The sequence below is a fragment of the Amia ocellicauda genome, chromosome 15 (genome assembly GCF_036373705.1).
Source record: "Amia ocellicauda isolate fAmiCal2 chromosome 15, fAmiCal2.hap1, whole genome shotgun sequence".
Taxonomy (NCBI): Eukaryota; Metazoa; Chordata; class Actinopteri; order Amiiformes; family Amiidae; genus Amia; species Amia ocellicauda.
The window spans coordinates 6,196,179-6,217,872 of record NC_089864.1 but is presented as its reverse complement, the minus strand read 5'-3'; the positions used below and the strand labels follow the sequence as shown (position 1 = coordinate 6,217,872).

General features: G+C 37.2%; 1 protein-coding gene across 1 annotated transcript; it reads left to right on the top strand.

Annotated features, from left to right (window-relative positions):
• The first annotated feature begins 2,181 nt into the window (after positions 1-2,181).
• On the top strand, positions 2,182-21,142 carry LOC136711072 (mucin-2). Its single transcript, XM_066687046.1, has 26 exons — positions 2,182-2,187; positions 3,051-3,155; positions 3,243-3,434; positions 3,654-3,896; positions 5,045-5,201; positions 5,654-5,764; positions 6,302-6,443; positions 6,664-6,695; positions 8,807-12,223; positions 12,633-12,659; positions 12,967-12,990; positions 13,566-13,586; positions 13,898-14,011; positions 14,351-14,580; positions 15,234-15,420; positions 15,745-15,949; positions 16,066-16,244; positions 16,355-16,424; positions 16,960-17,069; positions 17,238-17,269; positions 17,360-17,522; positions 18,196-18,233; positions 18,841-18,948; positions 19,046-19,085; positions 19,168-19,276; positions 20,673-21,142. The coding sequence occupies exons 1-26, from the start codon at positions 2,182-2,184 to the stop codon at positions 20,842-20,844; spliced, it is 6,234 nt and encodes a 2,077-aa protein (XP_066543143.1). The 3' UTR covers positions 20,845-21,142.
• The last annotated feature ends 552 nt before the right edge of the window (positions 21,143-21,694 follow it).

Below are 21,694 nucleotides of genomic sequence, written 5' to 3'. Positions count from 1 at the left end.
CCACAATGCAGTGGGATTGGCAAGCATGAATGCATGGGCTTTGGATTAACATTGGAGTTTCTTAACTGATAAGATGAAAACCTTTAGGAGCCAATAATAACACACACAGACAAGAGCACTATGGTGCCCATGTAACCCCATAACATTGTGGCAACATTGCAATAAAGTGAGCACAGAACAATGTGAACTTGCAGCAAAAGTGTGTCGACTCCAGGGGGTGTCTCAAAATGTTATAGGACTACAATGGCAAAATCAAAACACACAGAATAAACAATTAAAGAACAATGACAAATAAATCTATTCAAATATACAGAATATATGAATACAAAATGAGACAGTTGCACTTGATATGTGTTGTTCTATGAGATATGCATATTGCAGACAACATTATTGTGCAACACACATTGTGGTTAGGGTAATATGTTTCCTTTGTCAGAACCAAAATATAACCAAATTACAACCTCACACAATATTGCCAGAACAAAATGAGGAGGCAACTTGTTTTCACCTCCAGGAGTAAATCAGAAGGAAAAAGTTTTCATTCAGCTGTGTTTACCTGTGGTAATTACTACATAAAGGAAGAACGCACACTCCAAAAACAACCCCACATGATTTCGTATTTGATTAAAGTTCCAATGTGATATATATTTAACTACAAACTCAAATTTTTGGCATTCTCTTTTCAGCAACTGTGAAGATGGGACACTTAAATGCGCTCCAGACAGTAAGTTTTGTTTCAGTTTTAATTTGTCACATATGTTATTAATATATTTATATTCATATTTATATTACATTTCATGTGAATCATTATTATCCTTTCAAATCAAATTAGGTTTAAACATGTATTTTATTTTAACTGCAGATCCTCGGTGGATATTAAATCTATCACGCATGTAATGCACTGTTAATGGGAATGTTATGCTTTACTGTATCCAATAAACGTGTGCAAAGCAAAAAAAAGGACTTGATTCCTACTCCATTTAATGTGTCATGGTGGGATAATCAATTTCCTTTCCATAACATACACATCATTGTTTTATGGTGGCAAACCTGCTTGTTTTTGACCGAGGAGGTGCTCATCAAGTTTGTGTTAATTCAGCCAGTGTATATGAACCATTTTTTGCCTTCTGTGTTCCTCCAGACTGCACAGAAGTGGGAAAAATATTTATCCATTGCTCCGATTCATCAGTAAGCACAAGGAGACGGACATGTGAAAGTCTAAATAAGCCGGAAGTAAGTTCAAGTAAAGAAAAAGACAATGCAGCTAAAGTATTTATAAATGTCTTTTGTGGACTGTTGTCCTTAAATTTGTTGTTGTTGTTGTTTTTGGGCCAATACAGTTCAGTGTACAGTGAACAGGCAGCTGACCACAGACAATGCAATGACAATGCAATGATCCACATTAATTATAATCTCAATGGATATTATTATTATTATTATTATTATTATTATTATTATTATTATTATTATTATTATTATTATTATTTTTCAAGACATAGTACAATTTACAAATTACATAAGTGCATAAGAAAATGTACAGTTAATACAAGTCCTACATCCTATTTTTGTGAGCTAATAATTGCAGACAAGATGTGAAGTCCTAGGTAATAGATCAGGGGAAGGGACATAGGGGCAAACAATATAAACAACATGAGTACTAGCAATGTAAAAGTTGTACGATGAAAACTAGATATAAAGTGTAATTTAACAGGAGAGCTGAGCCCCGCAGGGGAATAACAGAAGTTACAGGTACAATCTGAATAGGTGTGTCTTGAGTAATCACCGGACTTTGGTCAGGGACTCTTCTGTCCTGATTTCAGTGGGAAGGTCGTCCACCACTTAATGACCAGGGATGGAAAGGAGTGGCTCTGGAGGAAGGGCAGGACAAATTATTTCAGAAGTCAAAGCAAAAATTTTAAATGTAAAATGTTAACGTACCAATAACTGGTTAATTTCCCCTGTTTTGGTAGCTTTACAGTGAAAACTGTAAGAGTGGCTGTTACTGCCCAGAAGGAAGATATGAAAATCACAACGGATTATGTGTTCCTCAAGAACATTGCACGTGCACGTTTGGTGAAGAAGTGTACGAAAGTGGACAAACTGTGATAAACAACTGTCAGGACTGGTGAGCATAAAACAGAGTCTTAAAATGACAGGCAGAAGACGTAGAAAAGTTGCAAGATGAAAGTAAACAAGTTCACATATGGAGCTACGGACAACAGGACGCATTTAAAAAAACACACACTTATAGTTTATGAACAGCATTCATAGTAAAAATAACCGTGTCATAATAAAGGACATACAGGATATATTGTAATATTCAGTTGGATTATGAGTATGTCATAGTAATATTGAAAAGCTAAGGAATCTGGTTTGGGTTAAGGGCAAGAGAAAAATACAAATGAATGTGTCCAGGTGCCTGTAGTTAATATTATAACTAATATGTGATATTTTGAAATTTCCAATGAGACAATTGGCTAATTTGTGTCTTTTTGTTCACATAAAATCAGAAAAAAACAACATATGAATCCAAATGAACATGTATTTATACTAAAGTACTACGAAAATGACTACAAAAGTGAGTAGTTTTTCAAGACAGTATACTACAGTATAATCATGAATCTCGAAAAACTACTCACTTCTAAATCTTTTGTAGTTTACAAATTGTTTGCAAATGTATTTGTGTTGCTCCTGAGAGCTTGTAGTACATCTGCCTCAGATTGTCAGAATATATCATGACATCAGTGTTTCTCGTTGCATTGCAGTACATGTACAAACGGAATATGGATTTGTTCTGGGAAGCTCTGTCCTGGGAAATGCCAAGTTTATGGAGACGGGCACTACCAGACATTTGATTTAAACTGGTTCAGATACGACGGGAATTGTGCCTATACCCTTGTAGAGGTGAGATCAAAAGGAGTCATTCAAAACTGCAGTTGTAACCAGAGGAGTTTAAGTTCTTATGAGGTTTCCAAAATGTTTATTTGGTTGTTTATTGATCTTTTATTCCCACAATTAAAACCCTGAATCCCTCCTATGTGCTCTTTCAGGATGACTGTGGTGATGGGAACGGAAGTTTCCATATAAGGTCCGAAAGCGTCCCCTGCTGTGATGAGGCGCTGACGTGCTCCCGGGCTATTGTAGTGGATCTCGTGGTATGAACTCTTTCTCCCTCGTTCATTCACAGCATTGATTGAAACATTTTTATTCCTGTTACCTAATGTTTCTATATATTTCTACAGGATAAGGTGACGCTAACATTAGATGACATGACGGTGAAAGTAAATCCACAAAACGTTACTTGTGAGGCTGAACCGATGTACTCAGTGCATACAGTGGGTCTGTACATAATAATCTCACTTCCAGAACAGGGAATTACTTTGATATGGGACAAGCATACAAGAGTCACCATTTTTCTGGACGCGATGTGGAAAGTAAGTGGATATTTTAAATTGTTAAAATTATTTACAAGTAATTATTCAAAATAATTCAAAGTTGTATACAAAGAAAATAGGACCTATAAATGAAATTAAAGTTACAATATATTGTTTAACATACATCAGCCTAATAGATCTTTTACATTTATATTACACATTCAAATATTGTGAATTTTAATTATTTTACTATTTTACTTTTTATTATTTCATTGTCAGAATAAAGTGTGTGGCCTCTGTGGAAACTTTGATTCCAACGCTAAGAATGACCTGCAGACCAGAGCAATGTCGTCAGTGACCAATGTGCTGGAGTTTGGGAACAGCTGGAAAACACCTGGCGCGCGCTGCTCAGACACTGTGAACCAGATTTTCCCGTGCGAGAAGTACTCATACTGCTCGACATGGGCGGTCAGGAGGTGCAAGATTATTCTAAGCCCAACATTTGAATCATGTCACGCAAAGGTAAAATACAGAAGTGTGTGAAACTCTTTTAAATAAGAAGACTAGAATTTGCATGATGGATCTTGAAGGAAGCTTTGAAAAATTGTGAATTTGTGAAAAGAATTCAGTTAATTAATTTTAAATTCTTGTCATAGCTTACAATTGACAGATTGTGATTAGTTGAAGCTGAATACTTGGAACACGTTGGAAAAGACATTAACTCATGCTAACTTGCATTGAACATGAACTATATAGCAACGTGAGAGCAAATGCATTCTGGTTCACTTGGAAAGGAAGCACAGAGAACCGAACTGTGGGACTGACATACTGAAATGCAAAGAAACTGCACAGCCTTGTCACTGCATTGAAGTGACTACAAGTAAAAATGTAAAGATTTTTACAATCACCTATTTGATTGTCTGTGTACAAGCATAAGGTATAGTAAAAGGCATGCCATAACTGCCATAGTTTGAACCTTATAATATTCTTTAGATGGTATTGACAAAATTCCATGAGGGAAGGTTTTTTTTTGCTAAAATTGTCAATTATCTTTCTTTATGCTCCGTTTCTTCTGCGGTAGAGCAGAAAAGCCAGAGCAAGACCACAGCATGTAAAATATTCAACATTTTTGATGATTTTGTTTTCTCTAGAGAGAACTTTCGCTCAAATAAACTGCAAAAGAACCGAGCATATTTGGAAAAGTTCTGGTCTACATGAATCTGCAGGTGGATGGCACAAAATATTTTGAAATTTTGCATTTTGCAAGTACTGCAGTCGGGTATTAGTTTGTAGGGCATCAACGAAATGAAGGCTTGGCAGTTTGCATTTGAAGAAGTCACTTCCACAGTTTATCTTGCTGTTTGAAATGATTTGTTTCCAGGTGAACCAGAATGCATTTGCTTTCACATTTCAAGAAATACAAAATGGTGGAGCAATCACAAACTTTCCAGGTTTGCTTTCAAATGGACCGAAAGCACCCCTTTCTAGTGGTCTTGGTTTATTTGGTTTGATCCAGTATCAGGTGATGTATAGATTGATAGATGGATAGATATAGTAATTTTGTTTAAACTATTAAAATTGTTAAAAATGTATTTCAACTATAGCACATCTTTTACCGAGAGACCATGCGTCTGTAGAGTTCACACAAAAATATTTCTCTGTCATGTCAGGTGGAAGTGAGTCCCTATTACGATGCCTGCGTAGAAGAATCGTGCTCGTGTGAAATGGAAGGCAGATTCCTTGGCTTTTGTACAGCTGTGGCTGCGTACGCCGAAGCCTGCAGTGAGAAGGGAGTTTGTATCAAATGGCGGACCCCCGACTTGTGCCGTATGTATGCGAGATCCTGCATGTCAGACTATGACCTGGACTAAATTGAGCTTTTCACGCACCTGCCAATAGCTAATTACAATTACAAATGTTGAAGATGGATTTTAGTTTTTCAGGGGATTTTTCCTTGTACATAATGTAGACCCTTCATCAAGTTGTGTGTTTGCAATTTTCTGTTGGTGGATGGGTTCAATATTTTTGCTTTGGTCTACAATGGATCCAAAACAGTTCACCAAAGAACAAGAAACTATTTTACATTCTCATAAGGACACACTTAAAAAATCCCTTTGTTTTGGAATGACGTTTCTGTTTTTTAGAAATGGAAAGAAAGTTGTAGTGCAGTAATTGTAGCCATTTTGATTTATGTAATCAACACATGAATTATATAATTAAATGAATATATTATTTTCTCTTTTTTACTGATAAACATATGAGTTGTGCTGTCTTTGCAGCTGTGTACTGTGACTATTACAATGAACAAGACGAGTGCAGTTGGCACTATGACCCCTGTGGGAGTATCCAGACATGTGGCCGGAACAACAAGTTCTCTGGAAAGCTTGAAGGTGGGTATGGATTTTGTGATCATCAGCTAGAAGACTCTGCCATTCATGGGTGGGAAGAGAGTGCTCTCTTTGTGGCATTGACTGCTTGTATGAGAATAACAAAAAAAAAGGGAAAAGACCCTGGGGTCCACAAAGCAAAGACTACCTCATGAAATCACCTTTAGGATCCCTTGACATTTGATGGTTACTCTTGAGTTCAGTTTTCATTCGCCTCTTCAGGCTGAATCAGTGTCTGTTGGAGAAAGGCATCCATAGTGTGAATAAACAATTAACATTTTTCTCCCTTTTCAACGTGCTGTGTTAGGAGACAGCAGGCCTGTCAGTCTACAGACTTGTGTGTCCTTTGGTCTCACCTTCTTTTAGATATCAATAAAGTGCTGATCATGTGATTGTCTTTAGATTCATTTGAAATACCTGTCGAAGAATATAAAACCTTCTAAAGCCTGCTTTGATATATAACAAGCAAGTTAATGACAGGATAGTAGACGTGATGTATATAAGTATATAAGTAACAGATCTCTGTTTGTGTTCATACAGGTTGCTATCCAAGATGTCCTACAGAAACTCCATATTTTGATGAGAACTCTGGCAAATGTTCTGCTTTGGGAAACTGCAGCTGTTTATATAATGAATTAGTACTGAAAGCTGGTGACAATTTAACTGTCTGTGGAAATAAATGGTAAGAAGTATTCTTTCAAATAATTGTACAATATATATATATATATATATATATATATATAGATATATGAATGTATGTATGTTTACAGACATTAATGTATATATGTATATGCCACACCTACTATCAACATTAACGTAACCTTATCTTAACTAATCATTAGTAAACCAGTGGTACTATTTCCTGTTTTAAGATTAAGTAACTTCTAAATTTATACTTTCAGTGTTTGCCAGGATGGATTGATACATTGTGTTCGTAAGTAAACAAAAATCATCCCTTTCTTTTAATTACTATAAATAATCCTGTTCAAATTTCACTAAAAGGGAATAATATTTTTTTAACTATTGGTGTGTGCAAAATATATATAAAATATCAGTGGATTTTGGAAAATATTTCAGTTATCTCTAATGTGATCCCCTGCATTTTCTTTAAACTAGCTATAGAGTGTGTTTGTGAAGACAATACAGGAAAACAGTGGAACTGCAATGACACTTGGGAGGACAAATGCTACATTAATGTTTGTCATGAAAATAAAATTATAACGTGGACTTACAAATCATGGGAATGTACCTGTAAATATACACATATTAAATTAAATGTTTCAAGTTTAAATTTAGATTATTCTCATAGTATTTCTGGCACAACTAATCAATCTAAATTAGCTATAAATAAGAATATATATATTAATTTTGTAAAATTGTTAATGTAAAATAGAATTGAGCTTCTTCAGATATAATGTTATATATCTGTATGCAATTTACCTTCTATAATAATCCTTAGAACACCAACAGGTATTTACATTCCAATCTAAATATTGCTATGTATGTATTCAGCAGGTGTTTATAATAATTCAAATTTTGTGAATGCATTTGTTATAAAGTACGATGAACTGAAACTATTTTCATGCAATATAGGTTAGTTAGAGTCAGGCCTGTGCACAGACTTTTAGGGGGGCAGGAGCTCAAGTAGGAAAAAGGTCACCCCCTCCCTCACCAAAGCCTCCACAACCACGTCAAAACCATGCCAAAACCAGCTCAAAGTTACTGACAATAGTGGAAAACCCTGACAAAACACCGATACACAACTGGTAGTGAAAGTGATTATTATTGCCTCTTTCAACACCAACATGACTTGCCTCTCTGCCTGCTTTCTGATAGTCACAAACTTGATGACAGAAGGTCACAAAAAGCTAGCAAGCATATCAGTGCCTGCAGCCTGCCTATTACTACTACTGTTGATTTTATTTAAGAGGCATCATCTCATCAACTATAAAATATAATTAAGAAGTTTTCGCTCTTCGTGCAGTCTTTGCATGTGCAACGTTGCATCGGCCGGTCAGTGTTTTAGCTAGCAGCATGCCGAAAGGACATAATGAAGTTGAAAACGGCTGTGTGCAGCATGCTGTTCTTAGTTGGGAACAGCAGAGGACACAATTTGTGTGTGTGTGTAGCCCCTGGTTTTGTCTTTGAAGGAGAGCAGGACAGAGAGCGACTTTGGTTCAGTTCAGCAAGATGAGATAAATAAATGAGATAAGTTATGTGTCCTAAAAAAGGGCACTTTGTCCTATGAAGGTAATCAGGCAGGGGCTTGGGCACTGGTTGGCTCCTATGTGTGCACATGGTGAACCTGGTGACTTGCAATCGTGTGCTAACTCATTGACTGGCTAGTACAGCACTCCCTGGATTAAAATGCGTAGTGTGTTAATAGTGTGTTGTGAGTTGTATGTTAATACATTCCCACACACAAATGTAAAGGTTACAAAGGCGGGAACAACCTTACATATATTTTTGTATGTTGTAAATTGTGTGGAATTAAATAATACAGTTATAAGTGGCAGAATATTAAGTTTTTGTCTCAGTATAAATATCCATCAAAAATGCACCATTGCACCTATGGTTGAAATATTTAATCAAATCAGATATCAAATTGACAGTCACCAGTTTGTTTGCGTTTATTCACTTAGTACTATAACTAAAAAGGAATAATATTTTTTAATTATTGCTGTGTGCACGAAAATATAAAATGTCCGTGGAATTTGGACAATATTTTATTATAATTATAGGTTATTTACACAGATTAAATCATTATTTTCCGGAAGGTTTACATGGTTTAAAGCAAGGAGATACTGTGTGACAGACAACAGCTCATATATAAATTTAGGAGGTACATCACTTGGAAGACACTTCACATTAGCACAAACAGGAGATATTGTGAGGATAAAATATTCAAATGCTGTAAAACGACAATACAACCTCTGTTGCATTTTGAAATACATTATTTTTACAGAAGTTAATTGTACATTCTGATTCCTTCCTTTTTGTGTCAGATAAAAACACAAATCTATATATTTTTTTTTCACTTAACAGCAACATCAACAACACCACCAACACCAACACCAACACCAACAACAACTGGATCAAACACAACAACTGTCACCCCAACAACAACAACTGAATCATCCACAACAACTGTCACCCCAACAAAAACAACTGAATCATCCACAACAACTGTCACCCCAACAACAACTGAATCATCCAAAACAACTGTCACCCCAACAACAACAACTGGATCATCCACAACAACTGTCACTCCAACAACAAGTGAATCATCCACAACAACTGTCACTCCAACAACAACTGGATCAACCACAACATCTGCCACCCCAACAACAAATGAATCATCCACAACAACTGTCACTCCAACAACAACCCAATCAACCACAACAACTGTCACCCCAACAACAAAAGCATCTGGATCAACCACAACAACTGTCACCCCAACAACAACTGGATCAACCACAACAACTGTCACCCCAACAACAACAACTGAATCATCCACAACAACTGTCACCCCAACAACAACAGCAACTGGATCAACCACAACAACTGTCACCCCCACAACAACAACTGAATCATCCACAACAATTGTCACCCCAACAACAACAGCAACTGGATCAACCACAACAACTGTCACCCCAACAACAACAACTGAATCATCCACAACAACTGTCACCCCAACAACAACAGCAACTGAATCAACCACAACAACTGTCACCCCAACAACAACTGGATCAACCACGACGACTGTTACCCCAACAACAACTGGATCAACCTCTACAACTGTCACCCCAACAACAACTGAATCAACCACAACAACTGTCACCCCAACAACAACAACTGAATCATCCACAAGAACTGTCAGCCCAACAACAACAGCAACTGGATCAACCACAATAACTGTCACCCCAACAACAACTGGATCAACCATAACAACTGTCACCCCAACAACAACTGGATCAACCACGACGACTGTCACCCCAACAACAACTGGATCATCCACAACAATTGTCACACCAACAACAACAACTGGATCAACCACAACAACTGTCACCCCAACAACAACAACTGAATCATCCACAACAACTGTCACCCCAACAACAACAGCAACTGGATCAACCACAACAACTGTCACCCCAACAACAACTGGATCAACCTCTACAACTGTCACCCCAACAACAACTGAATCATCCACAACAACTGTCACCCCAACAACAACAACTGAATCATCCACAACAACTGGCACCCCAACAACAACAGCAACTGGATCAACCACAACAACTGTCACCCCAACAACAACTGGATCAACCTCTACGACTGTCACCCCAACAACAACTGGATCAACCACAACAACTGTCACCCCAACAACAACAACTGAATCATCCACAACAACTGTCACCCCAACAACAACAGCAACTGGATCAACCACAACAACTGTCACCCCAACAACAACAACTGAATCATCCACAACAATTGTCACCCCAACAACAACAGAATCAACCACAACAACTGAATCATCCACAACAGTTGTCACCCCAACAACAACAGCAACTGGATCAACCACAACAACTGTCACCCCAACAACAACAACTGAATCATCCACAACAACTGTCACCCCAACAACAACAGCAACTGGATCAACCACAACAACTGTCACCCCAACAACAACTGGATCAACCACAACAACTGTCACCCCAACAACAACTGAATCATCCACAACAATTGTCACCCCAACAACAGCCAGCCCAACAACAACAACTGAATCATCCACAACAGTTGTCACCCCAACAACAACAGCAACTGGATCAACCAAAACAACTGTCACCCCAACAACAACAACTGAATCATCCACAACAATTGTCACCCCAACAACAACAGCAACTGGATCAACCACAACAACTGTCACCCCAACAACAACAACTGAATCATCCACAACAACTGTCACCCCAACAACAACAGCAACTGGATCAACCACAACAACTGTCACCCCAACAACAACAACAACTGAATCATCCACAACAATTGTCACCCCAACAACAACAGCAACTGGATCAACCACAACAACTGTCACCCCAACAACAACAACTGAATCATCCACAACAACTGTCACCCCAACAACAACAGCAAATGAATCAACCACAACAACTGTCACCCCAACAACAACTGGATCAACCACGACGACTGTCACCCCAACAACAACTGGATCAACCTCTACGACTGTCACCCCAACAACAACTGAATCATCCACAACAACTGTCACCCCAACAACAACAACTGGATCAACCACAACAACTGTCACCCCAACAACAACAACTGAATCATCCACAACAACTGGCACCCCAACAACAACAGCAACTGGATCAACCACAACAACTGTCACCCCAACAACAACTGGATCAACCACAACAACTGTCACCCCAACAACAACAACTGAATCATCCACAACAACTGTCACCCCAACAACAACAGCAACTGGATCAACCACAACAACTGTCACCCCAACAACAACTGGATCAACCTCTACAACTGTCACCCCAACAACAACTGAATCATCCACAACAACTGTCACCCCAACAACAACAACTGAATCATCCACAACAACTGGCACCCCAACAACAACAGCAACTGGATCAACCACAACAACTGTCACCCCAACAACAACTGGATCAACCACAACAACTGTCACCCCAACAACAACAACTGAATCATCCACAACAACTGTCACCCCAACAACAACAGCAACTGGATCAACCACAACAACTGTCACCCCAACAACAACTGGATCAACCTCTACAACTGTCACCCCAACAACAACTGAATCATCCACAACAACTGTCACCCCAACAACAACAACTGAATCATCCACAACAACTGTCACCCCAACAACAACAGCAACTGGATCAACCACAACAACTGTCACCCCAACAACAACTGGATCAACCTCTACAACTGTCACCCCAACAACAACTGGATCAACCACAACAACTGTCACCCCAACAACAACAACTGAATCATCCACAACAACTGTCACCCCAACAACAACAGCAACTGGATCAACCACAACAACTGTCACCCCAACAACAACTGGATCAACCTCTACAACTGTCACCCCAACAACAACTGAATCATCCACAACAACTGTCACCCCAACAACAACAACTGAATTATCCACAACAACTGTCACTCCAACAACAACAACAACTGGATCAACCACAACAACTTTCACCCCAACAGCAATTGAATCATCCACATCAACTGTCACGCAAACAACAACTGGATCAACCACAACAACTGTCACCCGAACAACAACTGAATCATCCACATCAACTGTCACGCAAACAACAACAACTGGATCAACCACAACAACTGTCACCCCAACAACAACAACTGAATCATCCACAACAACTGTCACCCCAACAACAACAACATCTGGATCAACAACAACAGGTAAACCAACAACAATAAGTTCTGGTATTATGTGTGCATTACAGATTGTTACAGATTGTATGATTGAAACTTTAATGCTATGGGAATATTTGGTGATGTATAGTAATTGTAAATGTAAGCTTTCTTATGCAGATTACATGCTGAGAAATACAGAAAATAATTGACACACAACTGAAAAACATAATTTACTAGTTTGTATTTCATTTCTCAAATAATTTGTCTCATTCTTTCAAATCTAAGTTCCAGCATTTGTTTTCTTTAGCTTTTAAATGTGAAATGTAGTCCATGTGTCAATTAGTCATTCTTTCATAGGACAATATGGCTTGTAGTGTGGCATTTGTTGTCTTAAAAAGTTCCTGGAATATTTCACACTCGTCTTATATGTTTTTTCTTTTTTTTTTTTCAACAGGTCCAACAACTTTCTCGGTCATTACAGGTAATTATTTACAATGAAATGCTCAATCTTTATTTACATTTAGTGACACAATATATATTTGTTTTGATAAATGTAACAAATATGGTATTGCCATCGAGCAATGCCTGGATATTACCATTCATTTATATGTTTAAGAACAATTCAGCAAAACATAAAACAAATAGTTTCAATGTGCCTACAACTAAAAGTAAAGATATTAAACTATTTCTTTCGGAAAGTTAATATGTATTTTAGAGCACAAGATCAATTTCCAATGTGTAATTTTGTTAGTGTTAATACTGAAAATATTTTCATTTTAAATCCACAGGTTCTACTGGAACTACTAGGACAAGTATGTGTTTAATTTGTATATTTACACAAGTAGATGGAAAATATGGTACACACCATTTCTCCACACTTCTGACCTGGAATAGCATTATATGAGTGTTAATGGCTTACTGGCTCAGTAGGAATTCCCCACACATTGTACACAATGATTGCAGACAGGGGGCATTGATCTAAATCCTGGAAATCCCCCCCACCAAGAAGGGCTGAGGATTCTGGGTTCATTATCATCTTCTCATTACAAACTACAAACCTGTGCTCATTGATGGCTTGATTATTTATGAATTGATATGGACTGAGGTGTCTTTATTCTTTTCATTTAAAAATATAATCAAACACAAAAACTATACTGCTTTGTAAGGTTGGTTGTTTAGATTTGATCTGGCCCATAGACTCACCAAGTAACGATGATGATTCCTGTACACTACATGTATTTGTATTTGAAGTGTCTTCTTCAACTAGTATTTAATTGAGAGAAACAGTTTCTTCTATCACCAGAGGTAATAATACATTATAAATGATAAAGATCCAGATCCCAAAAAATGTAAATCTTAAAAAATGTATGTCTTTTGTTTTATTTAGCTACCCCTGGAAATCAAACACGTAAGATAATGTTAATATTTGTTTATGTAAGAATGTTAATTGAAATAGATAATATGTAAACACTTTTATTCAACTAAAAACATAGACATAAAACAGTGTTTAACACAATGGAGTACAGATCACAATCAACTGAATAAGAAAAATTATAAAACTACTAGAAAATAAAATAATAATAATACTATATATCTATATATAGTATTTTGTAAAATTGAATATGTAAAATTGAATTTAAGATTTGTATCATGTGTCTTGTTTTCAGCTAACAGTTTTCTCTAATGTGATCCCCTGCATTTTCTTTACACCATCTATAGAGTGTGAAGACAATAGAGGAAAACCTTGTGAACCAATGAAAAAACCTAAATGTCCAAAAAACTTAGAACCAATAGCCTTAAACTCAAACTGCTGCACAACATGGGATTGTGACTGTAAGTATAAACATATCACATTCAATGTTTCAAGTTTAATTCAGATTATTATCATAGTTTATCTGGCACAACTAATCAATCTAAATGTATGTAGCTCTGTATACACTGGTGTAGAAATGCCCCCTGAACAGGCTTCAAACACCAGGAGAGGGTACACAACGTAAATCTGCAGCAGGAGATGGGAATACTCCATTAGGGGTTATAGCTTTGAACTAATTTGGAGAAGTAAGAGGGTATTAGTCAATACAGTACCTTGAAAGTAAGCAACAGAATTGTGTTTTTTGTATATGCACACCCTGCCATGTGTTATTGCTTACTTATCCATGTGTGTCTTTTTAGGTCAATGCAATTTGTATGGCGACCCCCACTATGAGACATTTAATGGGAACGAGTATGCCTTCTTGGAAAACTGCACGTACATTCTTGTGGAAGAAAAGGTCCCAACATACAACTTCACTGTCGCAGTGGACAATTTCCTCTGTACCAAAACAAAATCTTGTGCAAAAGGGATTATACTGAAATATGGCAGCAATATTGTGACTCTCAGCATAGAAAAAAACAACATTGTGGTAAGTCAAATAAAATTACTCACATGCTCACAGATACCCCCACACTTACACACACAGTCATAAACACCAGGTAATGAGCTTTCTGTCCCCTGCACTACACTGTACATAGTGCTGCTACCACACTCCCCCTCTTCCAAAAACATACATCTTCTTCCACAGTCGATTCCTCTGGGGTTGTCCTGAAACACTATTATATGAAATTAAATAATGTCTGGTTTTGATACAAAGTACCTGTTTCCAACACCTTGTTAGACAGAGGATTGTTACTTTCACCTCAAGCAAACCTGACATTTTAGGTGTGTGAGTTCAAGGTTTGATTGAGCTAGGCCTTACTGAGGTTTCAAATATTCGGTATGAATCTTTTTAAACGTAGGTGTGGGTTATGCATTTCAAGCACACTGCTCAGTTATATCAGCTAGTCTTATCAGTTTGATTAGGTTGGGACGTGTATCTTGAGGATACAAGAAAGCTTTTCACACAATACCTCAAGGCAAAACTGAGATACGGTAACATACATTTCCTTTCTGTTTGTCACCAGTTGCATTACAATTATATCAGTATGCAATGCTAATTTAAAATAGATACATATACAAACAAAGAAACACAGTTTGTTGAAATAACGTAATTATTTGATTTACCTTTTTGTTTTTCAGTCCACATTCAACCAGAATATTGTGAAACCTCCATATAAAGCGAATGGAATACAACTTATTTCAACCACACAAAAGGTTATAGTTTCCATTGAGGACATTCGATCGAATGTATCTCTAACAACTAATTATGGGATTGAAGTCAGGGTGGCAATGAAGTACTTTACGAACAATACTCAAGGACAGTGCGGTATGTTATGATAATTCTTCTCAAAGACAAGTAGTTATTAAGGTACTACGGATTTATAAAACACATATACGTCATTACTGTGAACATAACATGTCTATTGTATATTTAATCACATAATACAATGTGCAAATGAAATTAAGAAATTTAAGAAATTAAAATCATGATGAAACAGAAGATTAATGTCTTGAAAGTATAAAAATACCTGCAACACCAATAGTGGTCGAAAAACTCAATACAAATAAAGCTTGGACTGTAGGTATGAAATAATATCAGTCATGCTGCAGCTATTGTGGCCTTTGTAGTGAAATATTCTCCATTTACAAGGTGTGTGCGGTGGAAGTGCCTGTGTCCGCAGAAATGGGGCAACAGAGAGCGAGGATTGCTGTGATAAGACTGCCTATGACTGGCTGTACAGTGATCCAAACAAGCCTTATTGCAAATCTGCCCCCCGTGATATCCCCTGCAATGTTACACATCCACCTCCACCTCCATGTAATCGTACTGGCATCTGCAACATAATATATGATACGTAAGTTCAGTTTTCTTCCTTGTTTGTTTTACTACAAGTATGAACTACCTGTGAACTGCCTGTGAACTGCCTCCTCCATTGCAAAATGAAACCACTGTGTTTGCTGATTATTTTAGGGTTTTTGAAGAATGTAGAAAGAAAGTCAATTTAACGACGTACTTCAAAAGCTGCAAATTCGACTACTGTGCATCTAATTCAAGTTATCAAACCTGCTCCTCACTTGAGCAAGCCGCACAGCGATGTAAAGAGGTGAACATCTGTGTAGAGTGGAAACATCTCACTGGTGGCGTCTGCGGTAAGGTTCTCTAAAATTGTTAATTAAGAGGAAGAGATCTTTAACTGCAATGCTTTGCCAACTTAGCTATAAATGCTATGTGTTCTGATGGAGTTTGTTTATGATTTCAGAAACAAATTGTCCAACAGGAATGGTTTACAAAGAATGTCATAAGAGAACAGATGACTACTGTAAAGGAGGGTAAGTACGGGGGATTTTACATGCAGTGTTTTGATGTGTGCGCATGTTTGGCCTGAAAAATGGGAGAATCAGGTCTGTGGCCAAAAACAAGGACAGAGAAGGACAGTGTAAATCCCAAATACTCAAGAAAAATACATTAAAATGACGAAAACACAGGAAAAACACGCTCATTTCCACAGTTTTAAGGTAAAGTAAGTTGCTGATGCAGGTTTCATGGTCAACAATGGCGTATTTCAGTTTTTGATTTCCTTTTATCATTATGCTCTATATTATGCTCTGTGTGCATGTGCGCATTGTTCAGTACTGTACATCGTGTGACACATTTTGGGTAAGAGGATTTAAATCAAGTAGTTTTATGACTATTACTAGTTGCTCTCCGTAGTCAAACTGTAACTTTCTGTTGTATGTGAGCACAGACTGCAGTCCCTACCACAGCTTCATAGAGGCTCATGACACAGAGGACACTTTCTAAATCAACTTCTGTTGTTTTGTAATTTGTTTCTCTAATATGTTAACTAATGCATTGATCTTTCAGGGATCGTATACCAGGGGATAAATTGAGAGGTCTTGAATCCGGATGTTTCTGCCCAGACAACCAGCTTCTTGTAGAAAAATATAAAGATATATGTGTTACCAATTGCCCCTGTAAGTGGATCACAAAACCAAAATGATCATGCAATGGTCAAATATATATGCATTTGCTCCTTTTCATGTGAACCAACATGTAATATAGAGAATCTATGCATTGTTATTTATATACTGTATATACATATCTTAAATCTTAGATCTTAACCCTTTTTCTCCAATTTTTAGACTGCAAAGGACCACGTGGAGAACCCAAACAGGTTAGATACATTTATATTTTCCATCTAAATAACATTTTAAGGGTTTTAGGATACTTTCAGCTTTTTAAAATCTGTGTTGTTGTCTTTTAGTTTGGTGAGACTTGGGAAAGCAAATGCCATATCTGTACCTGTAGCAACATTACACAGACAGAGGAGTGTACGCCCAAACAGCCCCAGCCAACACCCACCTGCAAGGAGAAAGAAATATTGGTGACGTATAACTCCACTGACTGCTGCGAGATCAAATTCTGTGGTGAGTAACAGTACGAAAGCTGACTCTAAATTCACATTCACTGTAGTACACTCTTTCTCTGTGTAATTATAGTGACAGTGTAACATTATATATAAAACATTTTTAAGCTTAGTATACTTTTTCCAAGTAATTTATCTATAAAAATAAATAAAAAAGTATTGGAACTTAACTTATTTTGAAAGTGTGAGTCTGAGTTTCTTGACAGAGGCTGCTTGACTTTGCTGATAGGATGTTGATGTTAATAGTGATAGAATTGTTTAGTATAGACCTGCCTTTACTGATGACTCTTGTGCTTTTATTTGTATTTACTTTCCATCACACAGTTCTAGCAATTCCTAGTCTTGACCAAGGGGTGGTGCTGTCTTCAGCAGTCCTGGTCTTTCTCAGACTCTCAGCGAATGTGCTGTGTGGCTGCCAGTGGAAACTCTACTGTCTTTAAAGGCCACTTTACTGCCTCTCTCTACGCCACTGAGCTAAAGAACAGAATGAAGCCCTTGACTTTAAATCCTGTACCAAAATGTGCCTTCAATTACAGATTTACCAATCAGGTTCAGAATAATAGTAACATAAATTAGTGACAATACCTATAAGTCTCCATAAGAGCTGCAATTAATGTGACTGTACAATGTGGTGCAGTAAAAAACATTCTTGTGACTAATTCACTCTTTTGTAGTCGAGAAGACCTGTGAATACAATGAAACGACATATAAGGTAAATAAAGACAAACACAAACAATTAAACACACATTTTCTGAAAGCTGGGATACCTTGCTGTCATAGCATACATCTTCCACTGATGACGGGGCTTAACCCCTTAAGAATGAAACCAGAAGAAGGTTTTCACTCATTTTGTAGAAATAATGCAATAAAGCACTTTGAAGAACCAGCTGTTTTTGTAAATGATTCGTGTTCCTACCCTCATATATGTCTATATTGGATAAAACAAATGATAGACCACTGTAACGTTTATTACATTTCTAGTAAATTGGCATCATTTTAAATGTTGCCACTATGTTGGCTGACTATGAAGAAGTATTTAGAGATGTGTATTCAATCATATAATAAAGGACTAACACAAAGTACTTGCTCAGGAGGAATTTGTATTTCCTGCAGGTATGTAGACAAACCGTCCAATAAGTGAGGAATCACACAAACCAGTCTGAATTGATCGATATGTGCTGTACTGTACCTTTCTTTATATCTTTATATCTTTATATCCGCAGTTTTAAAGTTAAACATGTACAACTATAACAATGCATTTGAAATTACCTGAGCACAGACATGTGTAAGTAGTTCTGCTGTCAATTGCTTTGATGTAGGTTGGAGACACATGGAAAGACCCTTCCCAGCCCTGCCAATCCTACAGCTGCGCAAAATCTGGGATAACGGTGGAGAGGAAAGTGTGCCCAGAAGTAAACTGTGCTGAGGTATCTGACTTTTACAGTCTGTGTCATTTTTTATTTGAAACCGATTTGTTTTTTTTAATCTATTGATACATTTGTTTCCGTATCTATTCATTTAAAGGGACAGAAGATTTGGGATGAGGCCGGCTGCTGCTTCACTTGTAAGTGAGAAATGAAGGATGTCCGAGTAATCACTGTGAAGCTCCAGTGTGCATTAGTAATGGTCTGCTCTTCTTGTCCTAGGCAATGACATGTGTGAGCCGAAGAAGTCCATTGTAAAACTACAAGATGGAAATTGCACAGCAGATGTAGAGATGACTGCATGTGAAGGCCAGTGCGAATCTACAGCTGTGTAAGTCAATCTTTTATCTTTAATCAACATCAGACCTGTCAACTCAAGATTTGGTCGAAGCACCTTTGAAAGCAATTACACCCACAAGTCTCTACCAACTTTGCACACCGTCTTGGCAATTTCTGCCCATTCTTCTTAGCAGTTTTGCTCAAGCACTCTCAGGTTGCTTGGGGATCGCTTAAGGACAGCAGTTTTCAAGTCAGGGCAGGACTTTGACAGCACCACTCAAGGACATTCACTTTCTTATTCTTAAGAGTGTAGCTTTGGCCTTGTGTTTTGTATCATTGTCTTGCTGAAAGGAGAATTTCGGGCCCAGTTTTGAGTCTTCAGTCTTCCAGGCATCCCTCACCAGTTTCCTCCCTGCCCAGCTGCTCAGTTTGGAGAGACGGACTCATCTAGACAGTGTCTGGATGATACAATGCACCTTCCATTTGATTGAGTACACTGTGCTCACAGGGATGTTCACAGACTTTGCTTTGAAAGCTCCTTGGTTGAATCCACAGAGACAGGTGTTTTTATTCTAAAATCATGAGAAGCACTATTATCGCACACAGACAGAGGCCATTGAACTAATTGTGTGGCTTGTTAAGGTAAGTTTGAAACATGTAGGTTTACACACGACAATTGTTATGAATTCTTCAATCATGACTTTTCCTTTTTTATTCCATATTAATTATCTATTTACTTTTTTTTTTAGTTTTTAGCATTGAATGTGTGGATTCATTTCAAACATGAATTCCTATTTCAAAGTGTCATGACTGCAAGAACTGCAAGAGGGTCTGAATGAAGTTGCAAGGCACTGTATATGTGTATATATTTTGAGAGAAACATGCATAACGACACAGACCTTGATCATTAAATCCCCGCATCATGCAATAATCCAGTATCGGCTCATAAAATCAAGATGCAACATTCCTTTAAAACCTTTTACGTAAAACGTAAATGCAGTTCAAAAATTAATCTGTCCATACTGTTCCTGCTGTCATATGTTTATCGAATGAGGCCGGTCATTATTCTAATAGAACGCCCTGTTCTTCTTGCTGGAACGCATGTGAACAGAACAGGATCGGCCATTTCCCATGATTCCCACCACACCAGGCTGAGTCCAGGGCTGGAGCCCAATAAGCAGCCCATCAGCTGAGACAGTATCTGACTATTATGAGTAATATATAAAACTGGCCTGGCTGCAACTTGTTTTTTTCAAGCACCTGTTAATTATATATAATTTGATATATTTGTCCCAACAAAAAGCCCGGAGATGTAAAATTTAACAAAATGATGGCCCATATAGACAGTGTACTTCTAATGGGAGATTACTATACAATTATTCATATAAATTAAATTTAGTATTCACATGTATTTTAATTAGTTTTTGTTTGTATGTTTATTTTTTAAGGGTGGCACATTCTGAACAAGGCTTCAGTCTTCAGAAGAAATGCAAATGCTGTCAAGTACAGAAGACCGAACAGAGAGCTGTATCTTTGAAATGCAGCGATAATGTTTCCAAACAATATAAATACCAGTACACAACCAGCTGTACATGTTCTGTTTGTGGTGGGGACGAATAACAACATTCCTCTATCTGTCCATGTGATTTACATTACTGCATGAGCATCGATTGCTTTGTTTCAGTTTCAAATTAAAACAAATCTACTCATGTTTATGTACCTGAGAATAGTTAACATACTGGAAACAAATATATTGAAAAAGATTAATCACGGCTAATTTGAAACCAACTGTGTTAAAGAAAAAGCCTCTTATATTTCACTATCTTATCTTTTGATATAATACATCTCTCCTGGGCATACTCTTTTTATGATTAAATGGTTTGAATGTCTTTCCTTAACCAATAAGTAAATAAAATGTTCTTTGCAAGAATCAAATGGTCTGTGTTTTCAGTACAGTGTTAAACTAGCTTGTAAGTGCTACTACAGCAGCTGTATCAGGAAACATTCAAACATATTACACATTATACAAAGTGATTAATTGGAAAGATATTGTCAGTAATTAAATGCAGATACATTTGCTCTGCAGAAAGTCTTGCATGTGTACTCTAACAACAAGGAATTGTACCTCAAGCGATGTGGTTTTCCAAAAAATAAGATACATATTGAATTTCATATTCTTACACTTTTTCTCTTACAGAATTTGAGCTTTTCCCTCCTGCTTTTCAAATATAGAATGCTTTGTTATATTAAGTCTCTTATTCAGGTCTTGGTTTTCTATAGATCAGTAGCTATTAAAATGTGCAATGAAATGTATGATCTGTGTAAAGGATGATACGTCAGAACAAAAACAGCCAAGCAAATGCCTATGCAGATTGACCCTTCTTGCCCTGCCCTGAAAAACTCTTGGAATGGCTCTGGAATATTCTTCATTTTGTAAACACTTCTGCAAGAGTACACTTGTCTTATACTT

Bases quoted from the DNA above. Each gene is read 5' to 3' on its own strand.
- LOC136711072 (XM_066687046.1), top strand. The intron at 3,435-3,653 runs GTAAGTGGATAT...TTTCATTGTCAG, and splicing joins TTCTGGACGCGATGTGGAAA to AATAAAGTGTGTGGCCTCTG. The intron at 6,444-6,663 runs GTAAGAAGTATT...TTATACTTTCAG, and splicing joins ACTGTCTGTGGAAATAAATG to TGTTTGCCAGGATGGATTGA.